Genomic DNA, 14,331 nt, shown 5'->3' on the forward strand with positions numbered 1-14,331 from the left:
ATAATAATAATAATAATAATAATAATAATAATAATAATTGATAACGGCTGGTCGCTGGATCGATTATTATGATTAGAAAAGTAAACAATTAGATTACGAAAAGGTGATTAAAAACTGAAATAATAAACAACTACAAAAAGAATGTGATTTTAGAAAATGCAGGAAAACATAATTTTGGAGTTGAATAAACAAATAATCTGATTTATGTTACGTCAGCGGTTGGGGTCTTAGACGACGTAGATTTGAGGAGATTCTAGTCAGTCATTGGACATCAGAGAGAACGGACGACTCAAAAGGGAGTTGGTCTCTCCATGACGCAGAAAGCAGTGTTTTCTCAGCCAGCCAAAATGTGAAGACGTTGTAATCTCTGAAGATGCCGGCCGGAATCATGAAAATAAATGTTCGTATATAATCCCGGTATGTGTTGTGTTATTTACAGCTGTTAAAAAGAACTCTTTGTATACAACTGTTTCGATACGTCCACGTCAATCGTTTTCTGATAAAACTGTTGCATAAATATTAAAATATACACACTAGACGATCAACCAAATGATACGACGTATATACATATACGCATTTATACGTACATGAATAAACTGATAAAATATTACCCCCACTATTCAACATGTACGTCGTTTTGGGACATATTCATATGTACACAACGTAACAATTACGAATCTATTCATATGAACGTCAATACTGTTAACAATTTCTTCCGTTGAAAAATGATTCCTTAGGCATTTTCTGTTTTCTGCAGACCAGAAATTGTCTTTAAAATAAGTATTTGAAATATTTTATTAAATTCCAATATTCTTTGTTGGCTTATAGTCTTGGGGTTCCCTTTCGAATGGAAATGGCCACAGCACAAAAGTTGTAGAATTTATCGAACAACTGGAACGGTTCTCAGGCAGTTTGAACAATGCAGTCAATATACTGGAAGGACAGCTCGTCTTGTTGGAAAATGGCAATGGTTATATGACCCAAGGGCTGACCGGTCCACAAGATTACCAAATTGCAGGTGGGTTTTATTTTTTTTTTTTTTACTAATGCGATCTTGCAAGAATGAGAACAGGTTCATTTTGCATAATGATAAGAGTGTTTATGAAAATTACATCTAAGATGAGAATTATAGTTCAAATTTTTTTTCTCACAATTTTAATTATTCGTATTATTTAAATTACTATTCTCATCTAGTTAATGTTTCGGTCAATATAACCTCCGACCTTCTTCAGGTTCATCTTGTCGAAATTGGGAATCTTTATGTTGCACTCGGGAATCTATATGGAGATTCAAACTGAACCCTATATATAATCCACAGTAATAGAGAGTCAGGAGTTCATTGATATACTAAAAGAAAGTTAGCAAATAACATTGACGATAAGTATAGTAATCTGAATAATACAAATTACCAATCTTCATCTCAAAAATTTGGAAACAAAGCTTTTCAAGTTCCAAAGAATGCACTTAAAGAAAGTCGGAGCTTACATCGGTCAAAACATTATGAATTAACAACCAATAAGAAAAGAAAAGTTGAAGTTGTATTTTTCCTCATTATTTATTAATGAAAATTATCATTATTTATTAATAAAATACTTCTTTTCTCTTGTTCCGCTATTTTTCAGCTGGAAATTCAGAATCTGTAGACAAATTCGAAGACATGCTGACTTTGTGGTCGAACCAAATCGAACAAGTGCTGGCTGAGAGTGAACAAATGCAAAGAGAAGCCGACGACATCGGTCCGACTGCGGAACTCACTTACTGGAAGAATCGGATGTCAAAATTCAACAAGTAGGTACTCAACATCTGGCTTCCTATTTTGAAGTCACTGCCTTGACTTCTGTGACCAAAGTGCAAAACCCAGGAATATCATTTGACCATTAATTACTCTTGAATCAAAAGAGAATGCCAAGAGGAAGAAAGATGAAGAATTCTTGTTTTCAATTGACCTCGACAAGTGCTTCTTGGAGTCATATCTTTTTTAGAGGTTCGGTTTTCAGTGTTGTACTTGGTAATTTTGAGGCCAGTTCAAAAAAAATTAGAAATGTTGTTTTCGCATCGTTCATTATTGTTTTGTTTTAAAACAAAATCTTTTTTTTATAACGAGTGTAACATCATCCACTCTATAATAAAGTTCATTTATTTGTATACTAATAGGATCAATGTACCAGCAATGCCCAGTGGAAATATGAGCCAAAGCCAAAACAGTGAAGCTCCACCTCCGAAAACAAAAAAAATATATATGTATCATTATCTAATGCATTATCATATTGAGTAAATTACTGGCGATGGATAAACAGCTAAAAAATAGTAATACAGAGATATGGCAGCGATTGCTAGTAGTAGCGACTGTCGGCTCAAGAAAATTGTGGGCACTGGTGGCAGTAGCCAAAATGAAAGCATCTGGTTTGTACTGTCGTGCATTGTCTAGCAGTGGCAGGTAGTGGAATCCACTGGCTGTCATTGTTGGCGCTGGTGGTTACTGGCAATTAGCTTTAGTAGCTTTAGGGCGGTTACTTACATTTACAACTGTCATCGTTGGTGCATGGCGGTCATTGTCATTTACTGTTGGCCATGATCAGTATTGGTCTAGATTCAAAATCAAATTGTTGCTCCAAAATCAAACTGTCTGCCACTGAATGTTAGGGGTTAGCACTGGGGGTCATAGGCGTGTGTGTTGTTTTGAGGCGTTTAGTGACCACGGGTTGCCTCTGCAGCAATCATTTTTTGTTGGGTACAGCGTTCATTGGATTGTTCAAAAATGCAATCGCCTGTTATCAATTGTCGGGCACTGGCATCCAGTGATAGGCACTGTAATCCAGTGGTGCTTATCAGTGTTATCGGTAGTAAATGTTGGATAGTGATATTTTTAGTTAGTTACTGTCACGTGATGACACCGAGGCACACTGGCAGTTATTGCTATAATGAGACGGTTACTTGTAAGCACTAGCCGCATAGTCAGTGTCATTGTTTTCAAGTGTCAGAGAATGACAGCCATGACCGATGTGGTGTTCTTTGTTTTGTACGTATGCATAATATGGACCATGCTATATTTTACATATTATTTTCAAGTAAACTGCCAATGTATACAGAAAGTATTGTTTATTGAATTGTTATGTGCCTCCCATTTGAAGACTGGATCAATAAATAATAGTGTTATTATTTCAGTAAGGTCTGTAATCTGCATAAGTACCCATTTGTTAAATAAATCACATTTATTATAGCGAAGTAGCGAAGTAAACAACTCTGGAATTCCATTCCAGGTCCCTGCTTCCCTAAATGTACTGAGATGCAGAAGTTCAAGTGTAACGTGAACCGACATCTTGCTGCCCAAATCCCAACATAGTGCCCCAGTAGTTGCTGCCCCTGATAGTAGCTCCCTACACCAAAGTGGCAATGTGCCTTGTTTGGGGTGAAAATGTAATAAAAAAATTTTTTTTAAGCTTGTGATGCCCTTAATCAAATAGTAAACCGTGCCTATAATATGTATCCATGTAAGTAATCCCTGTTGACCAGTTATAAATTTATGGTGTAATGTGTAGAGGAATAATTAAAATTAATATGTACGCATTTAAACTGGAAAATCGAAACTCATATTTCGGCAAAACCTTGTAATTAATCAATAGCGTGGCTCTGAAGGTTAACGTAAAGAATTGTTTAGAAGTTTTACGTAGAATAAAGTGCAGAAAAATAAGATAAAGAAGGAAAAGAAGAAAACAACAATAATTGAAAAGGGTTATGGAAGCATTTAAACTGAAAAATCAAAAGTTATTTATCTGGAATACCCTGTTATTAATCAAAAGCGTGATCTTTAGGCTTAATATAAAAAGAGGTGTGTATTCTTTCACAAAAACACCCTTCAGTATGAGTTTGTAATAGTGATTGTGAAAGATGTGCATAGTAATTGCCTCGTTGTTTTTTTTTGTTGTTTTTTTTTTACATAGGCATCACCACATTATCAAGGCCAAGAGGCCACTCAAGGATAAGGGTTAAAGAGTGTACAGTAGAAATTGGGCAATATAGTAATCGTTAGTAATGGAAATTTGCTAAATTTGTTAACTTATATGGAACGGCTCATCAAGAACTTGTTTACGTTAGACTTGAACACAACCATATTGTAGTCAGCCGGAAAGCAGGAAAACGGAAGACAATTCCACAGGCGTGCAGTTCTAAGAAAGAAGCTTTGTTCATAGTAGTAAATTGGACAATATAGTAATCGTTAGTAATGAAAATTTGGTAAATTTGATAACTTATATGGAACGGCTCATCAAGAACTTATTTACATTAGACTTGAAGACAACCATATTGTAGTCAGCCGGAAAGCAGGAAAACGGAAGACAATTCCACACTAAGAAAGAAGCTTTGTTCATGGAATCTACATTTAGGTTTAGTTCATATAATGTCGGAAGTTTTGACGGAAAAATAATGATTAATATAGAAGAAATGAGTAAATATAAACCAACCCATCACACAGTAGTTAGCGAGTAAAATAAATGCTATTTTCTTGCCCCCCCCCCTTGGACGAAATTATTTTAAGAGATAGGGGAAGCAAGAAATTAAATAACAAGTCAGGCAACTCTCGCTACTGGAAATGAATTTAGAGAAAGTTTCCTTTCCAAATAAAAAGTTAACTTGAGATTTTTCTTTAGGTCATCAAAAATAATAATAATTTATATATGAAACATTATATTACTGATTATTTACTAATTACTTAATATTTTTTCCTATCATTTTTTTATGAAGATGTACACTATTGTAATATATATATATATATATATATATATATATATATATATATATATATATATATATATATATACATACATTTGTTTACCGTTTTGGGGAAAAGAATTCCAACAAAGTGCTCGATTACAAAGAAAAAACCTTTTTTCGATATAAGAGCTTAATATTTATTTATTTAAATGTACAGAAGGTCAGAAAAACATTGGTACCGTCGGTTTCAATCCCTTATGTTTTACTTGAAACCGACGGTACCAATGTTTTTCTAACCTTCTGTACATTTAAATAAATAAATAAATAAATAAATATATATATATATATATATATATATAATTCCAGGTTAATATTTTCTAGAGATGAAGCAACCAATGGAGTTTAAACAAGGTTAATGCAAGAGTGTACAACATTGAAGTAGGGCAAGACATACTTTTTTGTTTTACATTAGCATTAATATGTCGCTACACATTCATGAGCATGTTTCGGTAAACCAATTACAAATAACTAGAGACCTCTTCAAGCGATGTTGCTTATACAAGAGAGAAAGCAATATTGCATGAAGAGGTCTCTAGTTATTTATAACTGGTTGACCGAAACATACTCATGAATGTGTAGCAACATATTAATGCTTATGCAAAACAATATATATATATATATATATATATATATATATATATATATATATATATATATATATATTAGTCCTCGAGCAAAAGAGCAGGACACAAATTTTTTTAAATAATAATAATAGAATAACAATAACAAAGACTTTCGCTGGCGAGGACTACTATTGACCATAACCAGTTATACACTCCTTTTGAAATTTTCATCTCTATTTTTCTCGTTATGTACTGAATATTTGTTAATGAAACCTATATGAAATATGTTCCTTATTAAATTTAAAGATTTTCTATTCTGAAAGAAGTTTTAAAAAATTGAATCTAAAAAAGTTATTTTAAAGTTTTTGTTAAAAAAAATTCAGATTTTCTCATTATTCAGACCTGTATTACAAAGAGAGGGTTGCAAAAAATGAGTTGTGGTGTGAGGAGAAATACAAACTAAAACAGAGAGAATATTCAGACCTGTAATAATACAAAGAGGGGGTTGCAAAAATGAGTTGTGGTGTAAGGAGAAATACAAACTGAAATATAGAGAAGGAGAGTTTTAAAATATAATCTAAAAAAGATAAGATACAAGTTAGAAAAGCATTTCATCCACGGCATGAAAATTGTTAAACAAAATGTGTTTACTATAGGCTTTAAAAATAAAGGTACAAGATTCAATTTGAAATTTATTTATCTTCAAATTCCACTTTTATAAATTTCACAAAGTAAGGTATAAAAATTTAATTTAAATTGAATCAAAAAATTACCTTGGATTTATTTTATGTAATGTACATTCTGTTGCAATTTGAAAACATTATCTTTCATCTAGCAATTAATGATATAGATATAAAATTTTCAATGATATTTTTAAAAAGTGCAACAGAATGTACATTACATAAAAGAAATGGATGAAATGCTTTTCTAACTTGTGTATATATATATATATATATATATATATATATATATATATATATATATATATATATATATCCTAAATGTATCAGTGAGTTGTTGGATGAAAACCACTACCATTATGTATTCTACTTTGAATTCATTCAAGAATCTATAAACTATGACATATCTATTGGAATATTCGCCATGCATATTTGTTGCAATATTTTTGGTATCTAACGATCCCTGACAGTTGGGAGATTCTATTTATAAACGCTGCCGGTAGGAACTGACGAATAAAATTAATTCGCGTTTTGCTAGCAGAAACCAGAATTTCTCCATAAAAAATGAAATCTTTTAGCATTCCAGCACATAATTTTTTCGTGCCAACACAAGAAGGATCTTTTGCTCTTTGCTTGCAAAATTAATAAAGTCCAGAATCTGTGCAGAACAACTACCCATTGACAATTCTTCATAACTAGGACTTGTATAGAATAGCATTCGGAAACTCTTCTGAAATTAAACATGGCTTCCAATTCAAGACCTGATTACGAATCTCGCTAGATTCAGCCATTCTGATGAGTCGTAGACGACGAAACACCTGTCAGTGGATTAGAAACAATATGTATGCCGCTCCTCATGTGGGGGTACCAAGTTGGTTAAAGGGAAAATTATTCCCAACTCGTATTTAGATAAAAATGCACTTTCATAAATAATTAAATTGATTCAAAACGTATCGCAAAACCAAAAACAAATAACATCTCCATAAAATATTAAGTCTTTTTCCTTCTATAGGATATTATAGTAGTTATTCAATTAATTATTTATACACTCTATTCTCTCTCTGTCTCTGTGTCTCTGTCTGTCTGTCTGTCTGTCTGTCTGTCTGTCTGTCTGTCTGTCTGTCTGTCTGTCTCTCTCTCTCTCTCTCTCTCTCTCTCTCTCTCTCTCTCCCCTCATCTATATATGTCTATAACAATACTTATGGTGAGTTTAGTAAACAGGGGTAAAAGAAACTTCCACAGAAAACACACACACACGATCTTACAATCTCACTATCCCTTTCTCTTATATACACGTACACACACATATATGCATTCTTTCTCTTTCTGTATTAATAAAACATGATATATAGATGGGGAGAGAGCAATAGGGGAAATAAATCTTTTCCGTTTCTATATGCCTATTAATACAGAGAGAGAGAGGGGGGGGGAGAAAGAAAGTGTTATGCATCTGTGTTCTATCATGTGTTTCTTTTTTATTCTTTACTGCGATGGTACAATTAGACAAAAAGACTGTTTTTAATGTGAGAAGTAAATCCATTTTCCGAAAAAGGATCTCTCTCTCTGGATTACCTGACTTTTATGCTGTCGGGCTAACATCATAACATCAGAGTTGGGTATGGTCAGAGTTCAGCATTACCTCCGCCTTTGGGGAAGGGAATTGGTTTAATCGCTTGAGTATGTTTCCTCTCAATGTGGGCAAATCGCGGCAAATTTTCCAGTTATCCAGAAAGCCAAGTTTTTAGAGAAAGCAGGACTCGCCTACCCCACGTTGAACCGACCTCGAGTAGCATTCAGTCTTACTGGGAAGAAAAAAAGTGAATAAAAAGTTACTTGCCTCTCCATGTGAAGTTAGATACAAAGACGATTTTCCAGCTTCTAGAAACTCAGTACTCTGGTTAGAAACTGCCGAACAATGTATAAAGTTTATATAGAAAGTATCTCATAAGATCACACCTTTTCTAGATCTCCTAATAAATAAGTCACAAAATTCTTAAATATTTTAGGTCTACCACAAATTAGCTAACAAAAATTGCTGTACACATTTTCACCCACTACAACAAAATTAAAACCGGTTCTATGATTGGTTTATGTCTATGCGCTCTTAGAACATGCAGTCCACAAAACCTCAACGAAAACATTTAAACAAACTTAGCATTCTCAAAAATCCTTGAGATATCCAAATCATTTAATATTAGACAATAGAAACATTCCTCAATCTACACACAAGTATTAAACAGAAAACATACCTACTGTTTCTCACAAATGAAATCAACAAACCCTTCTACAAGAAATGAACTAAACTCGTTATCACAATGATACAAACTACATAACAAAACACTAAAATGTTTTATCAAAAATTCAAAATAGGCAAATATAATTTATTCGATTTCATGCATAGTATGCGCCAAAAAAGTTTAAATAAAAATAAATATACGAGATTAAAATATAAAAGTAAACGATTATTAAAACGCCACATTATCCTATATATGAGATTTCAAGCATACTTAAATTTTACTTAAATATTTAATAAAAAAAAATCGCAGTAGTTTTTGCAACTCAATGACTCTCTTACTATTTATCAGTTTAACCACGAAAAACTGAATAGTTAACTTGATCATCGAACCTAATTCAACTAAAAATGTGATCGGTGAGAATAGCATTACATTAACAGAAAGAAATTAAAAAGATAAAATAAAAGCAACTTTTTTTTATTCTTCTCACACTATACTACTATATTTCAATGATTTCAAACATTTCTACATTTTTGTTTACAATTCATTTCTCTTCCACCAATGTCTTCAGATGACATACTGCTGTTTTTTTTCTTCTTCTTTCTTTCAGATTTTCCTATTCTTTTTCACATTGACTTTTTCTACCCAGATGAAATCCAAACAATTTTTGAAATGCTCTCTCCTTTTTCCTTCATTCTCTATTTTTCTATGTCTTTTTTTCTCTTTATACGTTCCACCACAATCTTTACATGTCTATATTTTTTTCAAGCTTGTAATTATTTTTAAATTTTAATATTAAATAATTTGGACCGTATCGTTTGAATAATCAAGACGAAATATTATATTTGATTCGATTGCATGATGTCATATATATGTGTGTGTGTGTGTGTGTGTGTGTGTGTGTGTGTGTGTGTGTGTGTGTGTGTGTGTGTGTGTGTGCGCATTGTTTTTCTATTTATCTTTCACGTATGTATACTAACACATATGCACCTATATAGCAACTTGGATTAATAATTTTCTGACATCATCATTTGTCATCAACCCTAATCTTTAATTATATTTCATTTAGTCTCCTAGAACAAATGAAAAGCAAACAAGTCAAAGCCGTTGTAGGTGTTTTACAAGCAGCAAAATCAAAATCTCTGAAGAAATGGAAAGAATTGGTAAGTAAATGCTTCAACAAATGTGGTTTGCAAGTTCAGAAATTTTGAATAAGCATTCAAGAATCGAAGTTTTTTTAAAAATTGCCATGCTATGTACAATTTTAAATGAGATTTCGAGAGTCAAACTTTATGAAAATTGTCGTCTTGTCATAGAGAATTTTAAATAAGCATTTGAAATTTAAACTTTGTAAGTACTCCCTTCCTTCTTTAGTCTAAAAGGACTTTCAATATTATCCCTTTACTAAGGAGCTTTATTCAAGGACTGTATACCTACCTGCTAAGAACTTAATTGAACTTTTCAGCTTTCTGATAAGAGAAAGCGCCAAACTACAACACCTGCCACAGTTAAAGGGAAAAACCTACAAGTGACCTCTACTAAAACTGGAAGTCCGCTTAAACTCGCTATCATTTTTGCAATAAAATAAACTTGAATGGTGCAAATTCTCGAGATTTCAGTCTGTAGACTAAAAATTGACAGAGTAGTTTGCTAGGGAAATGTAAACACACACACAATATTACTTTAATAGATAGAATAGATAGATTAATTCACTATTAATTCCAAACCCAAAATTATTTGCTACTAATTTACTATTATTCTTAAATCCAAACTTATTTACTTTTAATTCACTAATAATGTCAACCAAAAATTATTTGGTATTAATTTACTATTTCTCTCAACTCCTAACCTATTTACTATTAATTCACTATTAATCTCGAACCCAATATTATTTGGTATTAATTTACTATTGTTCTCAACTCCAAATATTTTACTAATAATTCACTATTAATCTCGAACCCATAAAATATTTGCTATTAATTTACTATTGTTCTCAATTCCAAACTTATTTACAAATAATTCACTATTAATCTCAAACCCAAAATTATTAGATACAAATTTACTATTACTCTGAAATCAAAACTTATTTACTATTAATTCACTTCTGATCCAAAATTATGTGCTATTAATTTACTATTGTTCTCAAGTCCATACTTATTTACTAATAATTCACTATTAATTTCAAACTCAAATTATTTGCTATTAATTTTCTAGTACTCACATCTCAAAGCCTATTTACTATTAATTCACTATTAACCTCAAATACAAAATTATTTGCTACTTGTTTACTATTGTTCTTAACACCAAACTTATTTACTAATAATTAATTATTAATCTCAAACCCAAAATTATTTGCTATAAATATAATATTACTCTCAACACCAACACAAACACTACTTGCATTTCTTCCTGGCTTTGCTCGGCCCTATGTACTGTTCATAACTTGCCCTTCGTGTTTAGACCATAATTTGTCTGAGTAATTTCAGTTTTTTTTGTTAACTTTGACCCTACCTTTGACCCATTAACATTCATTATTTTGGTCTCGAATGCAGGTACAAAGTTTTACCCATATCCAAGTTACCTACATCTAAAATTTCAGGTCTTTAGACCCAAAATTTGACAGAGGAATTTGGGAGAATCTGCAAAATTCAACTCTTTCAACTTTGATTTTTGGTAGCCAAATTACGCCCCAAAACTGATTAAAATACTTGCCGCATGTCTGAATACTCGTTATGTACAAATGTCAAATGTTTACACAAAAATTGGCTGAGTAGTTTGCTAGACACCGTAAAGGTAAAATCTTTTGAGCCACATTTTCAGATCATTGTAATAATGTTTTTAAATCATTGAATGATTTACAAACATTATTACAATGATCTAAACATATTTTAAAATGAAAAATCAAACCACGGAATAATAAAATAATGTTAAAAAATACATACACATTGTTGGTGACCTCCCTCATTTATATATATATATATATATATATATATATATATATATATATATATATATATATATATATATATGAATATATGCATATATATACATATATATACATATATGCATATATATATATACATATATATGCATATATATATATGTATATATATATATATATATATATATATATATATATATATATGTATGTATGTATGTATGTATGTATGTATGTATGTATGTATGTATATTGTGTCCTGACTTATAATCCAAAATTAGAAATTATCAACCTTTATCTCAAAAAATTCCAAAACAACAAACTAATGTTGGTTTTATTTCCATAAATACAAGTTCAGCACAAAATATCTAGAAAATAATTAATCGTCCTGAACAGGTGGGAACACGACTTTGATAATTTCGGTTACAAAATAGTTACTTTACATCCATTGACTCTTTATATCATACTACCTTGTCTTACGCGGCGTTGCCCATTAATGTATTTATTTGCTGTTTGTTATGCTTTCTATTTTTTTAAGTGTTTTACCATAGTATTACTTTTTTGTTGTAAATAAAGGGAAATAACTCTGTGTGGCCGAATACAGGGTTATATTCATTTTTGACGATTGCAGATATTTGGAAAATAACTTCAACATAGGAAAAGTATTTTCTAAAAGGAATTCAACCAAATTACATTTTGTTATTCTTAACAACATGATGTGAATGATCTCTTACATATATATAAATGATCCGCTACATATATATGAGTCAGAATATTCTCAGATAGAGTACTGCTGTCACATCTGGAGAGATGCTGCTAACAGATTTGTTCTTGCATTGACAGACTACAAAATCAATTTCACAGTCTTCAATTCAATGCCAGTCAAATCAGTTTATTCGGCATAAGTTAAAACATTACATGTTTCATTGTGTTAAGAAGGGCACAGGATTGTCACCGCTTGCCAAACTTTCACAATAATTTATCTGTGTCTGAACCTAAACGTAGACTCCATGAACAAAGTTTCGTTCTTAGAAGTGCACACTTGTGGAACTGTCTTCCATTTGCCTGCTTTCCAGCTGACTACAATATGGTTGTCTTCAAGTCCAACATAAACAAGTTCTTGATAAGTCATTCCACATCAGTTAACAAATTTACTAAATTTCCATTACAAACGATTACTATATTATCCAATTGACTACTGTACACTCTTTAACCCTTATCCTCGAGTGGCATTTCTTTATAGGTGATGCCTATGTAAAAAAAAAAAAAAAAAAAATACAGTTCAGTAGGAACGGTGGTAGCTACTATTCTGCCTAGCCATTTTCTCATAGAAAGTCTTTCTCTAATCTGTTATTTTCATGAAAGGTGCACAATCAAACATTGATCTCTGTTTCATCCTTGTAAAATAGTCACAGCGTGAACTCTTCTTTCTACCTCCACCACATAGAACTTTCCTTTTTTTCCTCCTTCAAACAGAATTTTCATGAAGAGTTTATTTCCAAAAACTTCCCCTCTGTGAAACACTTTATCACGAGAGTTCATCCCTATGGGTTACAACATGGTTACCTTCAAATTCAATGTTAATAAAAAATAATTGTCAGTAATAAGTAATCAAATTTATATCCTTACATTTATCATTTTCAGTCCTCTCATGATAATCTTTATCATTCAATTTACAATTTTTCTGTCTCATTTAAGCCTTATCTTAATAAATGGTGACTCTTTAATTATTAAAAAGAAAATAGTTGTAATACTAAAAACTTTCGTTTTGTTTCCTTCCTAGGATGGTCGGATCACAGATGCTGCAAACGAAGCAAAAGACAACGTGAAATATCTTTACACTTTGGAGAAATTTTTTGGACCGCTTGTTAAATGCAATCCCGTAAGTAAAGATGAGTAATTTTTAAAAAAAATTTTTTTTTCATTTGTCTGCTTTATAGCATATTAGTCCTTTACTATAAATGATTCATTGTATATGATTAATTGAACAAAAGTTGCTGTTTACCCCTAGCTGACTGAATGGTATATGTCATACCTTTCCCGTAAAGACAAAAGTATGTCCAATGGCAAAATAAGATGTAAATGTCTACAAACTGGGCATATAATAACCAGCACCATCAAATAGTCATCATCATCATCATCATCATCATCATCAAAATATCATCATCAAATCATCATCATCATCATCATCATCATCATCATCATCATCATCTTTTACTATTTTTCTTTAATTTTAATTTATGCCATGAACAAAGCTTCTTTCTTAGAACTGTACGCCTGTAGAACTCTGTTCCGCTTTCCTGCTTTCCAACTGACTACAATATGATTGTCTTCAAGTCCAACTTGAGGAACGACCCCCTTAAGTAATCCAATTTACCAAATTTCCACGACTAACGATGACTGACATGTTCCCCCTGACCACTGTACACTCATTAACCCTTATTCTCGAGTGCCCTCTGGGCCTTGATAATTAGTGACTCCTATGTAAAAAAAAAAAGAAAAAAAACTTTCAAAAGTAACACTAAAGATGAAAACAGTTGTCCAAACAATGGAAATAATTCAAGGTTGTTTTTGTTTTCCCGCTTTTTCTACAGGTGTCAATTGTTGAACACATTCCGAGCATGATGAACGCAATTCGGATGATCTATTGCATCTCCCAGTATTACAACACTTCTGAACGGATGACGTCATTGTTTGTAAAGATCACCAACCAAATGATATCAACGTGTAAAGCTTACCTCTTGGAAGATGTAAGCAAAGTTTGGGATCACCCAAGGTATATATTCGTTTATTTATTTATTTATCTATTTTGGCAAAAAAAAAAAAAAAATACTTTATGAAATATCGGGGTTTTAAGCGAATAATTTTTTTTTTAAAACTTGATGTACACAATTTCAGCATTGACTCATTTGTGCTCACGTTGGGATGACCTATGTTGATTCCAAACAACCCTCTCTCTTTAAATAGTAGGAATGTTGATGTGTTCAATATATTGAATTTGTAAACTATATGAGGAAGACTAATGTGATGTTGGTCTATAAGGAGCGTTAGTAAAAAAACAATTATTTTTATAACTACTTTTATTGATTTAACAAAGTCATAGCATTCATTAATAAAAAAAAAATGTAAGAAAAAAATAACATTTT

General features: G+C 31.6%; 1 protein-coding gene across 1 annotated transcript in view; it reads left to right on the top strand.

Annotated features, from left to right (window-relative positions):
- LOC145292051 (dynein axonemal heavy chain 5-like) overlaps nt 1–14,331 on the top strand; it is a 579,775-nt gene that overhangs the window by 113,131 nt on the left and 452,313 nt on the right. Inside the window, exons 9-13 of the mRNA XM_080138079.1 lie at nt 829–1,018; nt 1,623–1,788; nt 9,317–9,410; nt 12,969–13,067; nt 13,780–13,961. Of these exons, the coding sequence (XP_079994205.1) occupies nt 829–1,018; nt 1,623–1,788; nt 9,317–9,410; nt 12,969–13,067; nt 13,780–13,961 (731 nt within the window). The remainder of the gene's footprint in view (nt 1–828; nt 1,019–1,622; nt 1,789–9,316; nt 9,411–12,968; nt 13,068–13,779; nt 13,962–14,331) is intronic.

This window comes from Euprymna scolopes, chromosome 13 (genome assembly GCF_053919585.1).
Source record: "Euprymna scolopes isolate OS-2025 chromosome 13, ASM5391958v1, whole genome shotgun sequence".
In the NCBI taxonomy this organism is placed as follows: domain Eukaryota; kingdom Metazoa; phylum Mollusca; class Cephalopoda; order Sepiida; family Sepiolidae; genus Euprymna; species Euprymna scolopes.